The 15160-nt window shown below is 42.1% G+C and overlaps 2 protein-coding genes across 3 annotated transcripts in view; one reads left to right on the plus strand and one right to left on the minus strand.

Moving 5' to 3' along the window:
- The window catches only part of inhbaa (inhibin subunit beta Aa), a 267804-nt gene that overhangs the window by 54966 nt on the left and 197678 nt on the right, over positions 1-15160 (minus strand). The gene's annotated exons all lie outside the window — the stretch shown is intronic.
- oxsr1b (oxidative stress responsive kinase 1b) overlaps positions 1-15160 on the plus strand; it is a 39702-nt gene that overhangs the window by 23099 nt on the left and 1443 nt on the right. The window contains exons 4-16 of one of the 2 annotated variants that reach the window (XM_079360756.1): positions 1028-1169; positions 8048-8103; positions 8357-8466; positions 8809-8910; positions 9039-9172; positions 9741-9789; positions 10767-10832; positions 10927-11049; positions 11194-11271; positions 13295-13330; positions 13834-14010; positions 14121-14176; positions 15107-15159. In XM_079360756.1, the coding sequence (XP_079216882.1) occupies positions 1028-1169; positions 8048-8103; positions 8357-8466; positions 8809-8910; positions 9039-9172; positions 9741-9789; positions 10767-10832; positions 10927-11049; positions 11194-11271; positions 13295-13330; positions 13834-14010; positions 14121-14176; positions 15107-15159 (1182 nt within the window). The remainder of the gene's footprint in view (positions 1-1027; positions 1170-8047; positions 8104-8356; positions 8467-8808; positions 8911-9038; positions 9173-9740; positions 9790-10766; positions 10833-10926; positions 11050-11193; positions 11272-13294; positions 13331-13833; positions 14011-14120; positions 14177-15106; position 15160) is intronic. The other variant, XM_079360755.1, reaches the window with a different exon arrangement.

Genomic DNA, 15160 nt, shown 5'->3' on the forward strand with positions numbered 1-15160 from the left:
GCAGACAAACATTAGTTCTCTGTTCAGCCAGGAGCGCTCAACACAAAGCAACAGTTTGACTTATAACCTCCAGTGTCAACTTTTAAGGAATTATGGGTAGATAAACGCACACACGATATATGATTGTAGAGCCCAGTTCTTATTTGTGAGCTTTTTCATTAAATTGGACTGCAGAGACGGATGCAGAGGACTGCAGAGACGGATAACGATGATGTCGCTGTCGATGTAAAAAGAGAACATTGAGCTTTCGCCATTTAAAATAAATAATGTCATGAGTCTGATGGTAACCATGGTGATTTTTAACTATGAGCTCAGTATTCAACTTATTTGGATGAAAAACTTCAAGCCTGGTGTGCCTCTTAAAGTAAAATCTAATTTTAACGTCGCTGAGCCAAGTCCAAAGAAATGATCAACAATTCGAGGTTTATTCACTGAGAACATTGACAGTGTTAAGAGACACAGACTCTCTAAAATCACAGCTGAATCATTTTAAAACTATTTAAGTATGCGTGCGAGTGCCATGGCCAAATATTAAAGGTCATGGTTCTGATTTGGCCATGATGGGATTTTGTCCCAACCAAACTAAATCTGTTGGGTTTTTTTTCCTCTTCTAATAAAACCCGTCTCAGTGAAACTGGGGAAAAAAAGAAGCTCTTGTGTGTATCCACAGTCTCATTCACGCAAACAATATTAGCCTATAAACTAATTATCTTGACTGCCAATCCACGGGGAAGTATTTGTTTACATAAATATTCTTTGGTTTAGAGTAGGCTTAACAAATTATTGGAGCTAGCCTGAGGTGATGTTCTCATCGATGCCGGAGCTAAACCCTGTCAAGATCAGACACAGACGGTTTGCTCACCCTGAGGCCCCCACACTGGATGGTTTCCATTTCTTTCTTCTTCTTTTTTTTTTCTCAGACATTAACGTTGACGATCACGCAGATGTACGTCTTCATCAGAGATAATTGAGGCATGTCATCGTGAATTCCTTTTCATTAACCGTCCGTCCTGTGGTTATTTCCCAGGCTCCGTGCTGGACGTGATCAAGCATATCATCTCCCGAGGTGAACACAGGACGGGCGTGCTGGACGAGGCCAGTATAGCCACGGTGTTGAAAGACGTGCTCGACGGCCTGGAGTACCTACACAAGAACGGACAGATCCACAGGTAACAAGACTCGCAGCCCTGTCATGAAGAAGACGCAGGACTTTCCATTATCCACCAGCATGGCATCTTTAAGACTTCGCCTTGAGGGTTTATGGAGCCGAACTTCTCAACCCTGCTCCTGACTTCCCTCCCCTAAAATGTCTTACTCACATTAAGTCCACTAACTTAACTACTCTTTTGAGTGCAGTATTTCATCTTGTTATTTGAACAGACATTCAGATATGAGTTGGTTCCCACTTTAGAACAGACGACTGTACAAACATTTTAATGTAAAAAAAGAAAAATGGTTGTTTGTTAGCATATCTACAGCTAAGCTAAGCTAATGCCCACAGTCGTACAGTTAAGCAGTGTGCTTATTAGCATGACTGTGTACTATGAGCTCCTCATTATGTGGCCTATGTTGCAATCTGATGGGAATTTTTAAATGGCATTTTTCAGCCAGCCACTTTCACTCCTAAAGGTCAGTCGTGTCATCGTGCTCTGTACAGAGACGAGGCCGTATGCTAACCCCAGAGCGACGACAACGAGCGATCCAAGAGGGAAAAAAGCAGGAATCGTGTGCTCATGTTGTACCTCTTGGGTATAACATGAGCACGTCATGACTCCGAATTTTGATTCTGTTCTTTTTCTCTCGCACACCTCTGTTATCAACCTACATGAGTCTCATATTTCAGATATTTATCCATGAGGTTTCCAAAGTTCTAGCTCTGGATCAAAACTTCTTGCCAAAAACTTAGCGGGTTGTCTGAAAGTCACATCTTCATTGACCATATCGTCAAGCTCCGAGAAAGATGTTTGTGCTGCTAAGTGGCTTAATTTAGCTGCAGCTGGCTAACTTTGGCTTTTCATTACCGGGTCTGTTAATTTATAAGAGGAGGAGGCACTGAGTGTTAATTCAGCTCTATTTCAGTCAAATCCAAATGATAAACATCTTTGCAGTGTCTGATCTGCCGTCGCGTCTGCATTTCTCTGTTAACAGTGATACGTCTCAAACAAAGTGCACGCCCACTCAGGTTTCTTCATGACTTCTAATGCAACGAAATCCGGCCACTACTGTGCTGATAATCTTTAAGTTACTGTTCGAATGTGCATCGGCGAAATGTGTCAATGACAGATTTTGCATACCGCAGGAAATCTGATCCTGAAAGCCGTCCTCTGAGCCGGTTCAAGACCCCGGATAAGTACCTACGCTTAAGCTGTGACAATGAACCCAGCCGACTGTGCGCCGTCAAAGTCCTCACACCACCTCCTCTGTCTTTAGTACTCATGACTCGCTTTTTTTTGTTGTCTCTCTTCCTCTCCTACTGGCACACATACAGCCCAGGACAGTGTGTGTGTGTGTGTGTATAAATAATGTATTGCTTTTTTTGCCTTGGTTGAGTGCTCAGGCGGCTTTCAGAGCGAACGACAAACTTAGCGAGAGGGCCGATCGAAGGCTTTGAGCGTGGATGTGGATGACAGATTTTGTTTTCAGCCGTGAAGACGAGTCTTCGCCTCATTAGGCAGCTGGTTAGGAAACTCCTTACCTTGGAGGAAGTATAGGTAGAGATGCAAGGAATTAGTGTAGCCGCTCTTTGAATTAGGGTGTTAATTAAAAGGAAAAGGAAGTGCGGTATACTTCAGCTGCAGCCTTTAAGGATCCACTTTCAGCCCGGTGTGACGGGGTTATCAGTCAGAGCCAGAGAGAAGGGGAATGTTTTTCCTGAGTAGTCGGTTGCCGGGTCTAAGGAGACATTAGGGATTCATTAACAGATCATTCATTCATCAGCTCTGGCCAACCCCCAGGCACTGATGTTTTTACTGCTGAAAAAGAAAATGGGAGGTATTACCCCAGCGCTGAAAATCCCTGACATGCTGAGAGCGGGAGAGGCCGCGATCATTTGATCGGTGTCTGCTGATGTAAACGTGCGCTTATGGCTGTGCGTGTTCCTCCTGTGTAAGCTGGATCATATGAGTCGGAGCCTCGGGGGCAAGGGGTGACGGAGAGAGCCAAGGGGGTGAGGCTTGACGAGAGAGAGAGAGAGAGAGAGAGAGAGTGTCACATGATAGGTTCCATCCAACTCAGGCCGGCGGAAAAAAGCAATTAGAGTGTTGCGGTCAGGGCTTTAAGACTTTTAGCACAAGACAGTGAAGTGCTCTACCTCCACGTTTACAGCAGCTCAGAGAGTCAGTGATCCAAGAGTGACACTTGTACTGTAATCTGAGGAGGAGGCAGACATCTCTCACACACACACACACACACACACACACACACACACACACACACACACACACACACACACACACACACACACACACGACCAGAGGAAGAACACCTTTTCTTCGATCAGGCTTTAAGGTGTTTATCGAGACATTGATGATCTAAATGTGGTGGAGAGTCTTTCACTCTCTCATCTCTGAAACTTCCTGTATTTTAAAAGTGGTGGGACAAAAAAAGGAATTCTGCAAATATAACCCTGACTCCTGTCATATGATTTTGAAATCACCGGTGCCAAATATCAACATTTATGAAAGTAGTCCTATAATGATCTATCTCCCGGTGCAATCCGACTCTCAATATCACGACCTCATGACTCCTCAGAGTGGTGATTGACATGATTGAGGCTGACATGAAGAGGAGTGAAGTGGCCAAAGAAGATGTTGACAGCGGATAAAAGAAGAAGAAGAAGAAGACTGCGATGAAAACAAGTTTAGAGATGAAGTCTGATCAGAAGTCAAACTGCAGCGAATAAAAACGGATGGATCCTGTTCTTTAGCTTTTCGGAGGCACATTTGTCGTATTTGACTACATGCGAGGGCCTTGCTTGGAAATAACTCAGTAAGCAGTTTAGTCATGACAAGTTAATGGCTGAAGTCTGTGGGGGGGGGTGTCGCTTGCCTAGTGGTCAGTGGGCGCGCCCCATGTCTGGAAGGTATAGCCCTCAAAGCGGACGACCCGGGTTTGAATCTGACATGTGGCTCCTTTCCTACATGTCCGTCTTCTCTCTCTCTCTCTCTCTCTCTCTCTCTCTATATATATATATATATATATATATATATATATATATATATATATATATATATTGTCCTGTCTCTAATAAAGTGCCTTAAAATGCCCAAAAATAAACTTAAAAATAAAAAAAAGTCTCTTCAGCTGTGGTTCAAAAAGGCAAATTTGCCTTTCAAAGAAATAAAAGTGAAGTCGGAATAACTGATGACAATCCAAAGCCAAGGGGAGATATTTTTGTGGTTTGAAAGGACACGCTGAGAAGAGAGGAGGTATTTCATCTCCATAAGGGACAAACAAGGCCTCGTAAACCTTCTTTTACAGCCCTGTTAGGAGGGGGGGGCAGTATGAGCCTGGTACCAGGATGTGATGTCACAGTAGGTGAGCTGCAAGGTGCAGCGCTTCCAGATGAGGGAGATCAATCTCCTCGACACTTTCATACGTTGGCTGTTCTCACTCGGCTATCGTTTCAGTCGGTCATAAATAAGAAGAGACCACACGGATGTCCTCCGTTATCCAATCTTTCTTGGTTACATAACGCATTCTGGTTTCTGGCATCAGGTCGGCTAGGCTTTAAAGTGCAATAAAAACAAAATCCATGCATGATAAATGAGTCCTTCTTCCAATACAAGCTCTGCTACTGTTGTAGCATTTCTCTGCATGACTTGTATGAGTCAGGACTTTTAACGGCAGGTTTGGCGTTTTCCTCCGCTCCAGTTTTTCTTTGAACTTGCATGGTGCATTGTGTCACCACTTCCTCCCTCCCTCCCTCCCTCCCTCCCTCCTCTCCTGTGAATGTTAATGACTGTCTACACTCTGCAGCCTTTTCTCGGAGCATTACAATCTGCTGCAGTGAACCATAGCCTCTGTGGGGTTTTTTTTTCAATGAGTGTCGGAGGAAGACGCAATTCGATCCCCTTAATCACTCCGAGTGAAGGACGCGGACATCTTTTCATCAAAGTCATCAGCCAAATATAAAATCCTGCTCGTATTTGTCAGAGATGCGTTTCTTAATGGGTTGAATTTTAAAGAAGCTGAGACGTATTTAAACGGTATATTAAAATAGCTGCAGTAGTAAAGTGAATTCATGAATAGTGTTAAGAGCTTTATTGACTGAAAGTTATCTTGACGTAGGTTGAATAAAAAAATCTCCATAACTCGTATTTGCTCTCTAATGCATCAACTTTAACGCTTCCGAAAGTGTTCTTCTGATGACTTAAAATGTTCAACCCTTATTCTGGATAATTAGCTTCACTTGCTTTCAGTCCACTGCTTTGGTTCGTCTTGAAGTATCATCACTTTTGAATGAATCGCCGTTCAATCAAGTACAGATACTCAAAACGTCCCGAGGATGAACTCGAAAGGATTTCAGTGATCTTGTGCCAAGTCTTCTCTTCGCTTCATTGGCGTCTCAAAGTGTTCAGTCTTCTTGGAAAAAAAATCTCTTCCTCTGTTGGATGGAGTGTGTTTCTATGCTTCCCAAAAAATTGTATCTGACTTTTTTTTTTTTTTGACCCCCCCTCCGATCTCGTAACTTATAAGCGACGTATCTGACTACGTCTTGGAGCGAGGGTCAACTTTCAGATGGCTTTCCATTTTTGCCAGCTGTTCGTGCTGCTTTGCCTTCATGACCAGTCCCTCGAAGAATTCGTCTCTCAACACCAACAAACCATTCTCTCTTCTTCAAAGTGTGTTGCGAGCTGCTCTAACATGCGGATGTCTGTTTCGAGACTTGAAGCTCACGTTTAGCCCAGGCTAAGGCAGAAGAAGTCACAATGGGACTCAGTGAGCGAGGGGACGTGGTTGTGTAAACGAGGAAAAGTATTTTGGGATACTCCCAGACTTGCCTTTCAGCCTCAGGTGGTGAACTCTGCACCTCCCCTCGAATCCTTTAAAAAGCAACAATCTCAAATTACCAGACAGTAAATCATCCCTGTTGTATGTAGGTGGAGAGGACGATCGTGCTCTCGATTGAGCAGAAGCAGCGAGTGCTAGAAACCGGACGATACTGTGACCTGATATCACCTAGCTGTTATGTCACAGCAGCGGAGTGACGGTGAGATGAGATGGAGAGCAGCAGACGTCTGCACGGCAGCCGGCTTTTCTTTTTTTCTTTATTTATTATTATTTTTAAAGAAAGTCCTTTTAAGCTGTCACGTCGCATTTTCATCCACCCTCCCCATTCTAGTGTGACAGCTACATCGCTGAACTCGTCTAGACACAAAAGTAGAACACAGACTCCTTGAACTGCCTGAACAAATGGCTGCAAACACTCGTGTTCCCATATCTTATGTAGTTTAAGGATGCTGTTATTTTCCCAGCAGTCATTTGGCCCTTGGGTGGGAATCCCCATCTTTGCTGTCAGCCAATTGGCTCTAATATGTTACACATGCTGCATTCCTTCCCCCTGTGGCTTCTCTGCCACTCCCTGCTCTTGTCACTGAAAAATATTTCACTGGAGCACTCTTCAGATAAAAAGAAGAAGGCTTGTAGACTTAAATATTCAGCAGCTAAGATGTTAACTGTGACCCGTGAACTCTCCAGTCTCGACACATTGTGTGTTCAGAGCAGGTTTATTGTAGAGCTAAAACTTCTTGTTGGAGAAAGGCCGCTCGGGCCGAACGGCTCCACCTCACTGACTTCTTATTTTTAACACAATAGGGTCCCTGGAAATAGTCCAAGCAAGATGACAGTTTTCCTATTGCTCAAGGGAAAATGTCTGCAGGCATTTAAGTTCTAAAGTGTGCCTCAGCAGTTTTATAGTCTGAGAAGAACAATTATGCCCCCCATCAAACCGGATTTTAAAATGTGATTTTATAGTTTGAAAAATAATTTCATTGTCCTTAAATCTTTTCCTTACAACTGTTTGATCTCCAAAGCACACTGTCTATTTTTACATTCATTGAGAAAATAGTCTTTGCTGGAAAGATCCAAACAGCATTTTTCTTTGAGTAAAGCCGCAAGCGTTTGTCTCTACTGCCCCCGTCTGGCCGTAAGATGAACTGCTCAGTAAACGAGGCCGCGTCGCTTTCTAATCTCTCTTCCCTCTCATCACAGTTTGATGATTGTGATCTTGTTCATTTGTGTAAAAAAAAAAATATATTAAGTATGGATAGCGATGTTCCCTTCCTCCAATAAAACTTTGAATAATGCACGTTCAGTCCTGAACCAAAATCAATAACTACATTTTGTCCACATTGACCTTTCTACTATCCTCTCTTTTTTTTTTTTTTTTTTTGCTTCACTTGAGCCCTTGACCAATATAAAAGTCTGTTGCTATGACAACTCTATCTGGGTGGTGAGTTGGCAGTATTCATTCAGTGGAGCAGTCTGGACATTTTTTGTGACGGAGGCAGCCAGACAGCTTTCCCTGCTGAATCGTCTTATCACCACCAGAGGAGGCTGAGCAAAGATGAAGAAATGAGCGGCAGACTCCGTGTGGTGCTAATAAAGTCTGAAGGTGAATCTAGAGTTCACAATAACAAGAAGAAAGCGGTAAATCAGGTTTATGGTTTGTCCAATCCGTAGTTGAATTCTTCTGTCTGTGACTGACAACGTGAGCTACTGAAACCTGAATTTCCCCAAAGGGATGATTAAAGTACATTTATCCATCCATCCATCCTCTTAAGCCTTTTTTTTTTTTTTTTGCTCAATTATAATGTATTTTTTTTGGACACTTTTTCAATAAGCGATTTAGTTTAAACGAGATCTTTTGATTTGATTTAAGAAAATGAAATTAGCACCCGAGATGAAGACGTAGCCTTTGAATCAGACGTTTTTTCTGACTTAATTTGTGTCCTCTTCGTTTTGACTTTCTCCAAGCACTTTATCTTTGTTCTGTGTCATAAGTCAATCTTATAAAAACACACATTTCATGTCTTGTCTTTCCCAGGGATCTTAAGGCTGGAAACATTCTCCTCGGCGATGACGGCTCAGTGCAGATTGCAGGTATTTTTTTTTTGCCACTTTTCAACGGCTGTCACTGCTGATCCAGATAAAGTGTGAAGAAGCAGTTATGTCAAGCAGTCACCTGATTTCCCCCCCGTCAGACTTCAAACTCTGCTCCTCCATCTCAGCTTGTTTATGCACAAAGAAATAAACATCCTTAAACAGTTATTAACGTAATGCATGCTTTTGTGTGTGTGTGTGTGTGTATTTTTCTAAACTATTGTCCTCTGTCTCTCTTCTCTCTCTCATTTAGACTTCGGCGTCAGTGCCTTCCTATCCACAGGTGGTGACATCACAAGAAATAAAGTGCGCAAGACGTTCGTGGGAACTCCATGCTGGATGGCCCCAGAGGTCATGGAGCAGGTTAGTTGTCTTGAGAAGTGTCCATGACAACGGGGGAGCTCACAGTCAGACACTGCTGTACCTACAGTAAACTTACCACTGACAGCAAGTCTTCACTTTTGATTTACTTACACACAATTTTAGAAATCTAAAGCCTGTGGTCAAAAACTGATACTCAATGACTCAGCACTTTCTGTGAGACTCTCACGCTTGAACTTGTAGTTTAGTTTTAACTCGTGGTCTGTGTTTTTCTTTTTTCTATGAACACACTTGGCTTTCTTTGTTTTAGTTTGTGGTTCTCTTCAACACATGAAGATAAAAAATAGCTGTAAAAGTTGATGGTATAGGATTCTGTCTTTTCAGGTCAGGGGTTATGACTTCAAAGCAGATATCTGGAGCTTTGGGATTACAGCGATTGAGCTTGCAACAGGGGCGGCACCTTACCACAAATACCCACCAATGAAGGTGAACGCATGGTGGAGCACTTTAGTCTACCTAGAAATGTGTATTTGATACCAGAAAACAAATCCAAAGTCATACTTTAATTTTATTTATTTGTATTGTCGGACTAAACAACTCTTTGGTTTCTTCAGGTCTTGATGCTGACGCTGCAGAATGATCCTCCAGCCCTGGAGACGGGCATCACCGACAAGGAGATGGTAAAGAAATACGGCAAATCCTTCAGGAAGTTGATCTCCATGTGTCTTCAAAAGGACCCAGAGAAAAGGTGTTAGTTGTATTAAAACAATTTAAACATAAACCTCCACATAAACTGCTTCCACACATTCCCCACTGCAATGAAATAATGTTTGCAAAATAGTTCTCAGAAGGGATGCATGTGTGAACGCAAACCCTGCCAGAGTCCTGCAAAACCTTTTTTTTTTTTTTATGTCACAGCTTCGTCTGAGAAAGCCCTTCTCTCAGTCTGATGGGGAAAATCTCCAACTGTGATTGAAATGTCAGAGACCTGATATCCTAACATTTTCTAGTGAATTATCAGACTGCATGTGTGACACTGGCTCTACAGTCTAGTAACATACCCAGCACAGATAACTCTGCAGCAGCACACTGGATTCATTTAATCAAAGACAATAATGTTGTGTTGTTTTTTTAATCTGCTTCAAGCATGCAACAAGTACATTTCCAGATTATTAATTTACCACTCTTCAAACTTTTTCTAAAGACGTTCAATTCTACTTAACACATGTTCACAAATGTTGCAGAGTTTTTCCAGGTTCTATGTGAGGAATGCTCTCTTGACCTGACTCATTCATGTTCACCGTGCTGTTTTTCAGGCCAACATCCTCAGAGCTGTTGAAGCATAAATTCTTTCAGAAAGCAAAGGTAGGTGCGTAAGCTCCCACTGGGCCCGAATTGGTTACACAATGAGTCAGCATCATCCCTGTTTTCGTCAGTTAGGCTGGTTGATGAGTAAAGGTCTGAGCCTGCAGAACTGATAGGACGGCCTCTGTTTAATATTAAGCCGGCATCCATGACGGTGCTTTAAACTTCTGAAGGCGGCTTTAATGCAGGAAAAGCAATTACAAAAATAAACCAATATGATCTGTGTTTAAGCTTTTGGTGTGAGTCAGGCTACGTCTAACTCAACTTGTCAGTGTGTCTGACCACGAGTGAGGCTATCGCAGCATTCATCATGTTATTATTGACCATGCAGAGCAGGCTAACTCCAGCCTCTGGCCATAGAAACAACTGAAGTGCTGGCTCAGGTGTCACATCTCCAAATACAACCTTTAGACCTGAAACCCTGTAACTGTAGTACCCTGTCTGAACAGAAGAGGGCGGGCTTTATTAGTGTTTCAGAACACAAACTCCTTTGGTACAAGTCAGCGACTTTATTTGATGCATGTTGAACTGAAATTGAGAGATTTACCACAGGAGTCTGTTGGTCAATAATGAATTCCCAAATGAAAAATGTCTTTTTGAAAAGAATAAAAATCTCACACTGATTGTGACTGTATGATTATTCAGTTATTTTTTTGGTTCCTTCAGTTTCTGTAAACACCTGACAGTACGGGCCATACAAAGGAATTTAAAATGTGAGCCAGAACTGAAACGGGTTTCACATTCTCTGTAGACTTTATTTATACTTTTCAATAGGTTTGGAGCCATGGCAGCTGAAGCCTGGTCGCCACAGTCAGCAGAGTCTGCACCCGGCTGATAGAAAATATGTCATAAGAGAAGAGTCCTTTAAAGTAGTGAAATGAATCTGGACGTATTTCTTAGACAGGCAGCAGGTGTTGTTTGTATTGGTGGGGAGGAAGTTGCAGTGACAGCCATGTCTTTCTATCTTGTGATAACAGACGCACGAGTATTTACATGAGAAGTTACTCCAGAAGGCGCCGACAATAACAGAGAGGTCGAAAAGGGTAAGAAGGCCAAGGTTTGAATTGACACTTTGTGCTTGTTTTTTTTCTTCTCACTAAGAGTGTAAGCTCAAACTGTGTGCGGCTGTGTTGCCAGGTACGTCGCGTGCCAGGTTCCAGTGGTCGTCTGCATAAAACGGAGGACGGCGAATGGGAGTGGAGCGACGACGAGCTAGATGAAGAAAGCGAAGAAGGCAAATTGGCAGTTGCTGCCTTAAGGGTGAGAGAAACACGCGGCCTCTCGATTCCAGTTATTCCACTTCACATGTCCTCTTTTCATCACTCAAAGTATTGTCATGTCTGTGCATTAGCATGTCTGTCCATTGTCTTTCCACTGAGTCTCCTGTGTGTGTTTTCGGCCAAGGAGCAGCAGTTGAAGCCTGTTAGCGCCACCAGGCGACAAGTGCGCTTCTCCCTCCCACTCGAGTTGCCTGCGTCCAGGGTTGTTCACTTGTCGACACAATACAGATGGCATTCCCCTAACAAGGAAGGTCTCTCTCTAGGGAGCGCGTGATCCGTGGAAAGGGGAGGAAAATGACCTTGTAGGAAGAAGGTGGAGAATTGGGCGTAAGAGAGGTTGTAGACGTGCATTAGGGGGGGGAAAAAAAATCAAAAAAACCTGTGGACAATGTGCACAAGCATTTCAGGTTATCTGTGTGGATCAGCCGTCATCTTGACTTTCTGTTCAATAAGCACTTTAAAGGTCTTTAGTGGGAAGATAAACATTGTTTTGTTTTTTGTTTTTTTTCCAGATTAGATCTCCTCACGGTCCAGCTCTTATCTTCCAGATAGTAGAGATTAGAGTTTATTGCATTATATAACTTTGCAAATCAGAAGACAAACGCAATTATCAGGGCTAAGTTATGGGATGGGTCTGTTGAAAGGAACTTTACAAAGTCATTCTACGCACAAGCTAAACGTTTGGGCCCGTGTTAGTGTGTAGATTTGACTGATATTGCCCCATTAGAAGACTTTTAATAACCAGTTATTGAATCTTATGTAGAGAGCCCTATTCAACCAAAGACATGAGAGTCACCTTCCTGGAAGCCATCCGTATTTCTTTTTCTACTTTCTTCATCTTTTATTTATACTGATCAAATGTAATCAATAAAGGCACATTTCTGATCAAACCATGTTATTGAGTCAAGGGATGCAAATTTGACATCATCTCAGCTGCTATGATGCTGTTTAATGGGCTACATGAGGCAAACTGAAGCGAAGATTCTCACGCCGACTTTTGTAGAATCGCAGGTGAACTGAAGCCGTTTTTTGTTTTTTTTCTTGGACACATTTTTTTTGCTCCTTCTAAATAAAGACACGTGCTGTTTGACCACAGAGGCTGCCGCGTACCTGTGGATCATCTGTGCTCTAACACGGTCTCCGTAGTAACGGCGTATACACTACCTCCCACTCTGTGTGAATCCGTCGCTTCAGTTTGTCCTCTCGTGTGTCTGACTTGGTGTGTTTTAAACTGTGTCGTGCTTTGATTTGTTTTCTGCGGTGTGACCTTGCCTTTCATTTTTTTGATTTTTTTTTTAATCACTTTTTGCATCTTTCTGCTTTTGCAATCTAAAAAAAAAAATTCTGACAAACAACATTAATTTTCACTCGTTACAACTTCATCACCGGCACCTAGGTCAGAGCAACAAGGAAATCCAATCTCTGAGCACTCGGAGATTCATTTTCACCATGATTTAAAAAAAAAAAAAAATCTTCTTTATTAAATCTTCCCACAAATCAGGCCTTATTATTTCTGTAGTTGCAGTATTGCTAGAAATAGCTTCTTGCTGTATAAACAGAGATTTTAAAGTGGTGTTGTCGTCAAGTCCACAATAAACGAGACCAACAATAGGACATTTAGGGATCGAGGCCGAGTCAACGCCAAGACTGAGATCATAAATACCTCGCAGAAAACTCCTGCGGTTGTCTCACTCACTTTGACAGTAACACCGGGTTACATAGTCAGCCGATGAAAATCAAACTAAATATGAATGGAAGTTATTGGTTCTTTTAGAACATTTTCCTTCCGATCACAGTAATGATGTAGGGGGGAAAAAAAAAAACCTCCCAGTCATCGTCTTGATCGGTCTAGATTTAAAATCCGGAGTCAACATACAGACCGAGATTTCGATTCCAAGACGAGATCGAGACCTTTAAAAGCATTTGGAGTTCTACAACACTATTTTAAAGTGCTAGCTCTCCATCACACTTTAATATTCAGGCCCAGTTAATGACAGTCCCTGCATTATCAGCAGTACCTCTCTCCTGCTGATCAAATCCCAGCATCCACCTAAAAGGACACGTAGACTCAGCAGGTGTAGAAGTGAGGAAAGGAAACGAGTGTGCAGTTTGACACCCCTCCCGCTCTCTGTGTGTTGTTTTGCATCAGTGCATGCTCTTTGTGCGTCTTTAAAGCTGTCACGTAGACATCGTTCTCTAAGCTCGGTTCTTCCTGTCTTCAACAGTCTCCACGAGTGAAGGAGGGATCCCAGAACTCAGAGGTGAGTTTCACTTTAATTTGTTCTTTACACAGTATACTTAATTAATTCCCTGATAATATACAGATTTATGATTTCTTTCAGTCTGTGTCATTGTCAATATGTTGACGGTACAAGTGACGAACAGAAGCCTAAAATAGGAGCTTATCTAAATGAAGGAAGTGGACCTTGACTTCAGATAATTCTATTAAAACAAATATTTACCCTTTGTTGTTAAGTGTGATGATAAAGTGCAAGGACTGGAGACTCCCTCGGTGTATGAAGTATCCTCTTGTCACAAGTCAGCAGCGTGAACGATGTGAAGCTGCTGTGAGCAGAGCAGGGGGAGAGACAACCTGTCCATTCACAAAGATATCGTCCTCCTGAGACTCTGTTCTAGTGTCGCTGCTACCAAATATTAAAGATTAATTCTCACCATGTCCCTACTTCATGACAACCCTGCACTTTTAACAAGTAGTGGGTTTTTGTATGTTACTCAAAGGCTGCTCTGTGATCGTGTCCGTCAGGTTTCTCAGACTCCAGAGGCTTTAAGTAGTCAACCCCAGCCGGCTGCCACAGGTCCGGCAGAACTACCTCAGGCTGTAGGCCAGGTTCCACTGCAGCCCACGCCAGCCAACACTCAATCCACTGCACAGGCTGCATCTCCACCACCAGGCATTCCCGCTGCTGCTGCTGTCATACAGGTCAAACAGCTGTTTCTTAAAGACTTCACATGATGGTCACTCATGTGAATGATCTCGCATTACATCTTGTTCTAGCTCTGTATCAAATATTATCTTCTGTTCTTTGACAGGTTCAAGCCAGCCTGGGAGATATGAAGGCTCCCATCAGTTTGGTATTAAGGTTAAGGTATGTTTCTCCATTCCCACATCAAAAACACCAAAGTCAATAGCGATAAGTAATAGTGCAAAGTACAGCTCTAAGCACACTTTGTCCAGTGCTCTGGAAAAAATAAATTTATATTATACCAAACATTCTGTTCAAATCTGATTCACAACTGTGGTCTTTCTGTCGAATGATCATTATCTTATTTATTTATTTATTATTATTATATATATATATCATTATTGTTTTATTTTTTTGTTTATTATTTACGTTTTAGTTTAGTTGTGTTTGTTATTGAGTGTGGGTGCATATAAATGTAATTGTGTATGTACGTATACACGTTTACTCATTGGACGTGTACCATGGTTCTGTACGGGGCGGGGTCCAAGGGGAGGGGTTTGAGAAAGGAGGAAAAAGACTTAATGGTTTTCTTTGATTTACGATGTTATGCCTCCATTGTTCAATAAAATACTTGATCACAGAAAACACCAAAGTCCAACCGTTGTAATGTACTGATGTTCTTTGATTATTGTATAATAATAAGGGAGAAGGGAGAATATTTATTATACTGACAAATTCAAGTTTGGGATTTAAAGGGATTAGTTTTGCTGTGATTGAAACAATAGAAAAAAGATCATATTCAGGGCTGTCGATGTGTTTGTTACTCTGGATTTGTACATCTGCGCTCATTTGAGTACACGCAGAAAGATGAGAAGAACCTCTCAATACTTCAGAGACATCTTTGCGAATGCTCCATTTAATACAGGAATAAAAGAAAAGTGCTGATTAATGAGAAAGTCGTGAACTTTTCTAACCCTAACCCTTATCCAATGTCGAAACATGCTAAATAGAAGCGTTTACAGACTTTTGGATCCTGCTGAATGTTACATTTACATTTGAGGGAAAACAGTGAAAAATGTCATTGATCCAGTCTCTTTTCAAAACACTCCACAGGAATTCAAAGAAGGAGCTCAATGATATCCGCTTTGAATTCATGCCAGGGAGAGG

This window comes from Symphodus melops (genome assembly GCF_947650265.1).
Source record: "Symphodus melops genome assembly, chromosome: 14".
Taxonomy (NCBI): Eukaryota; Metazoa; Chordata; class Actinopteri; order Labriformes; family Labridae; genus Symphodus; species Symphodus melops.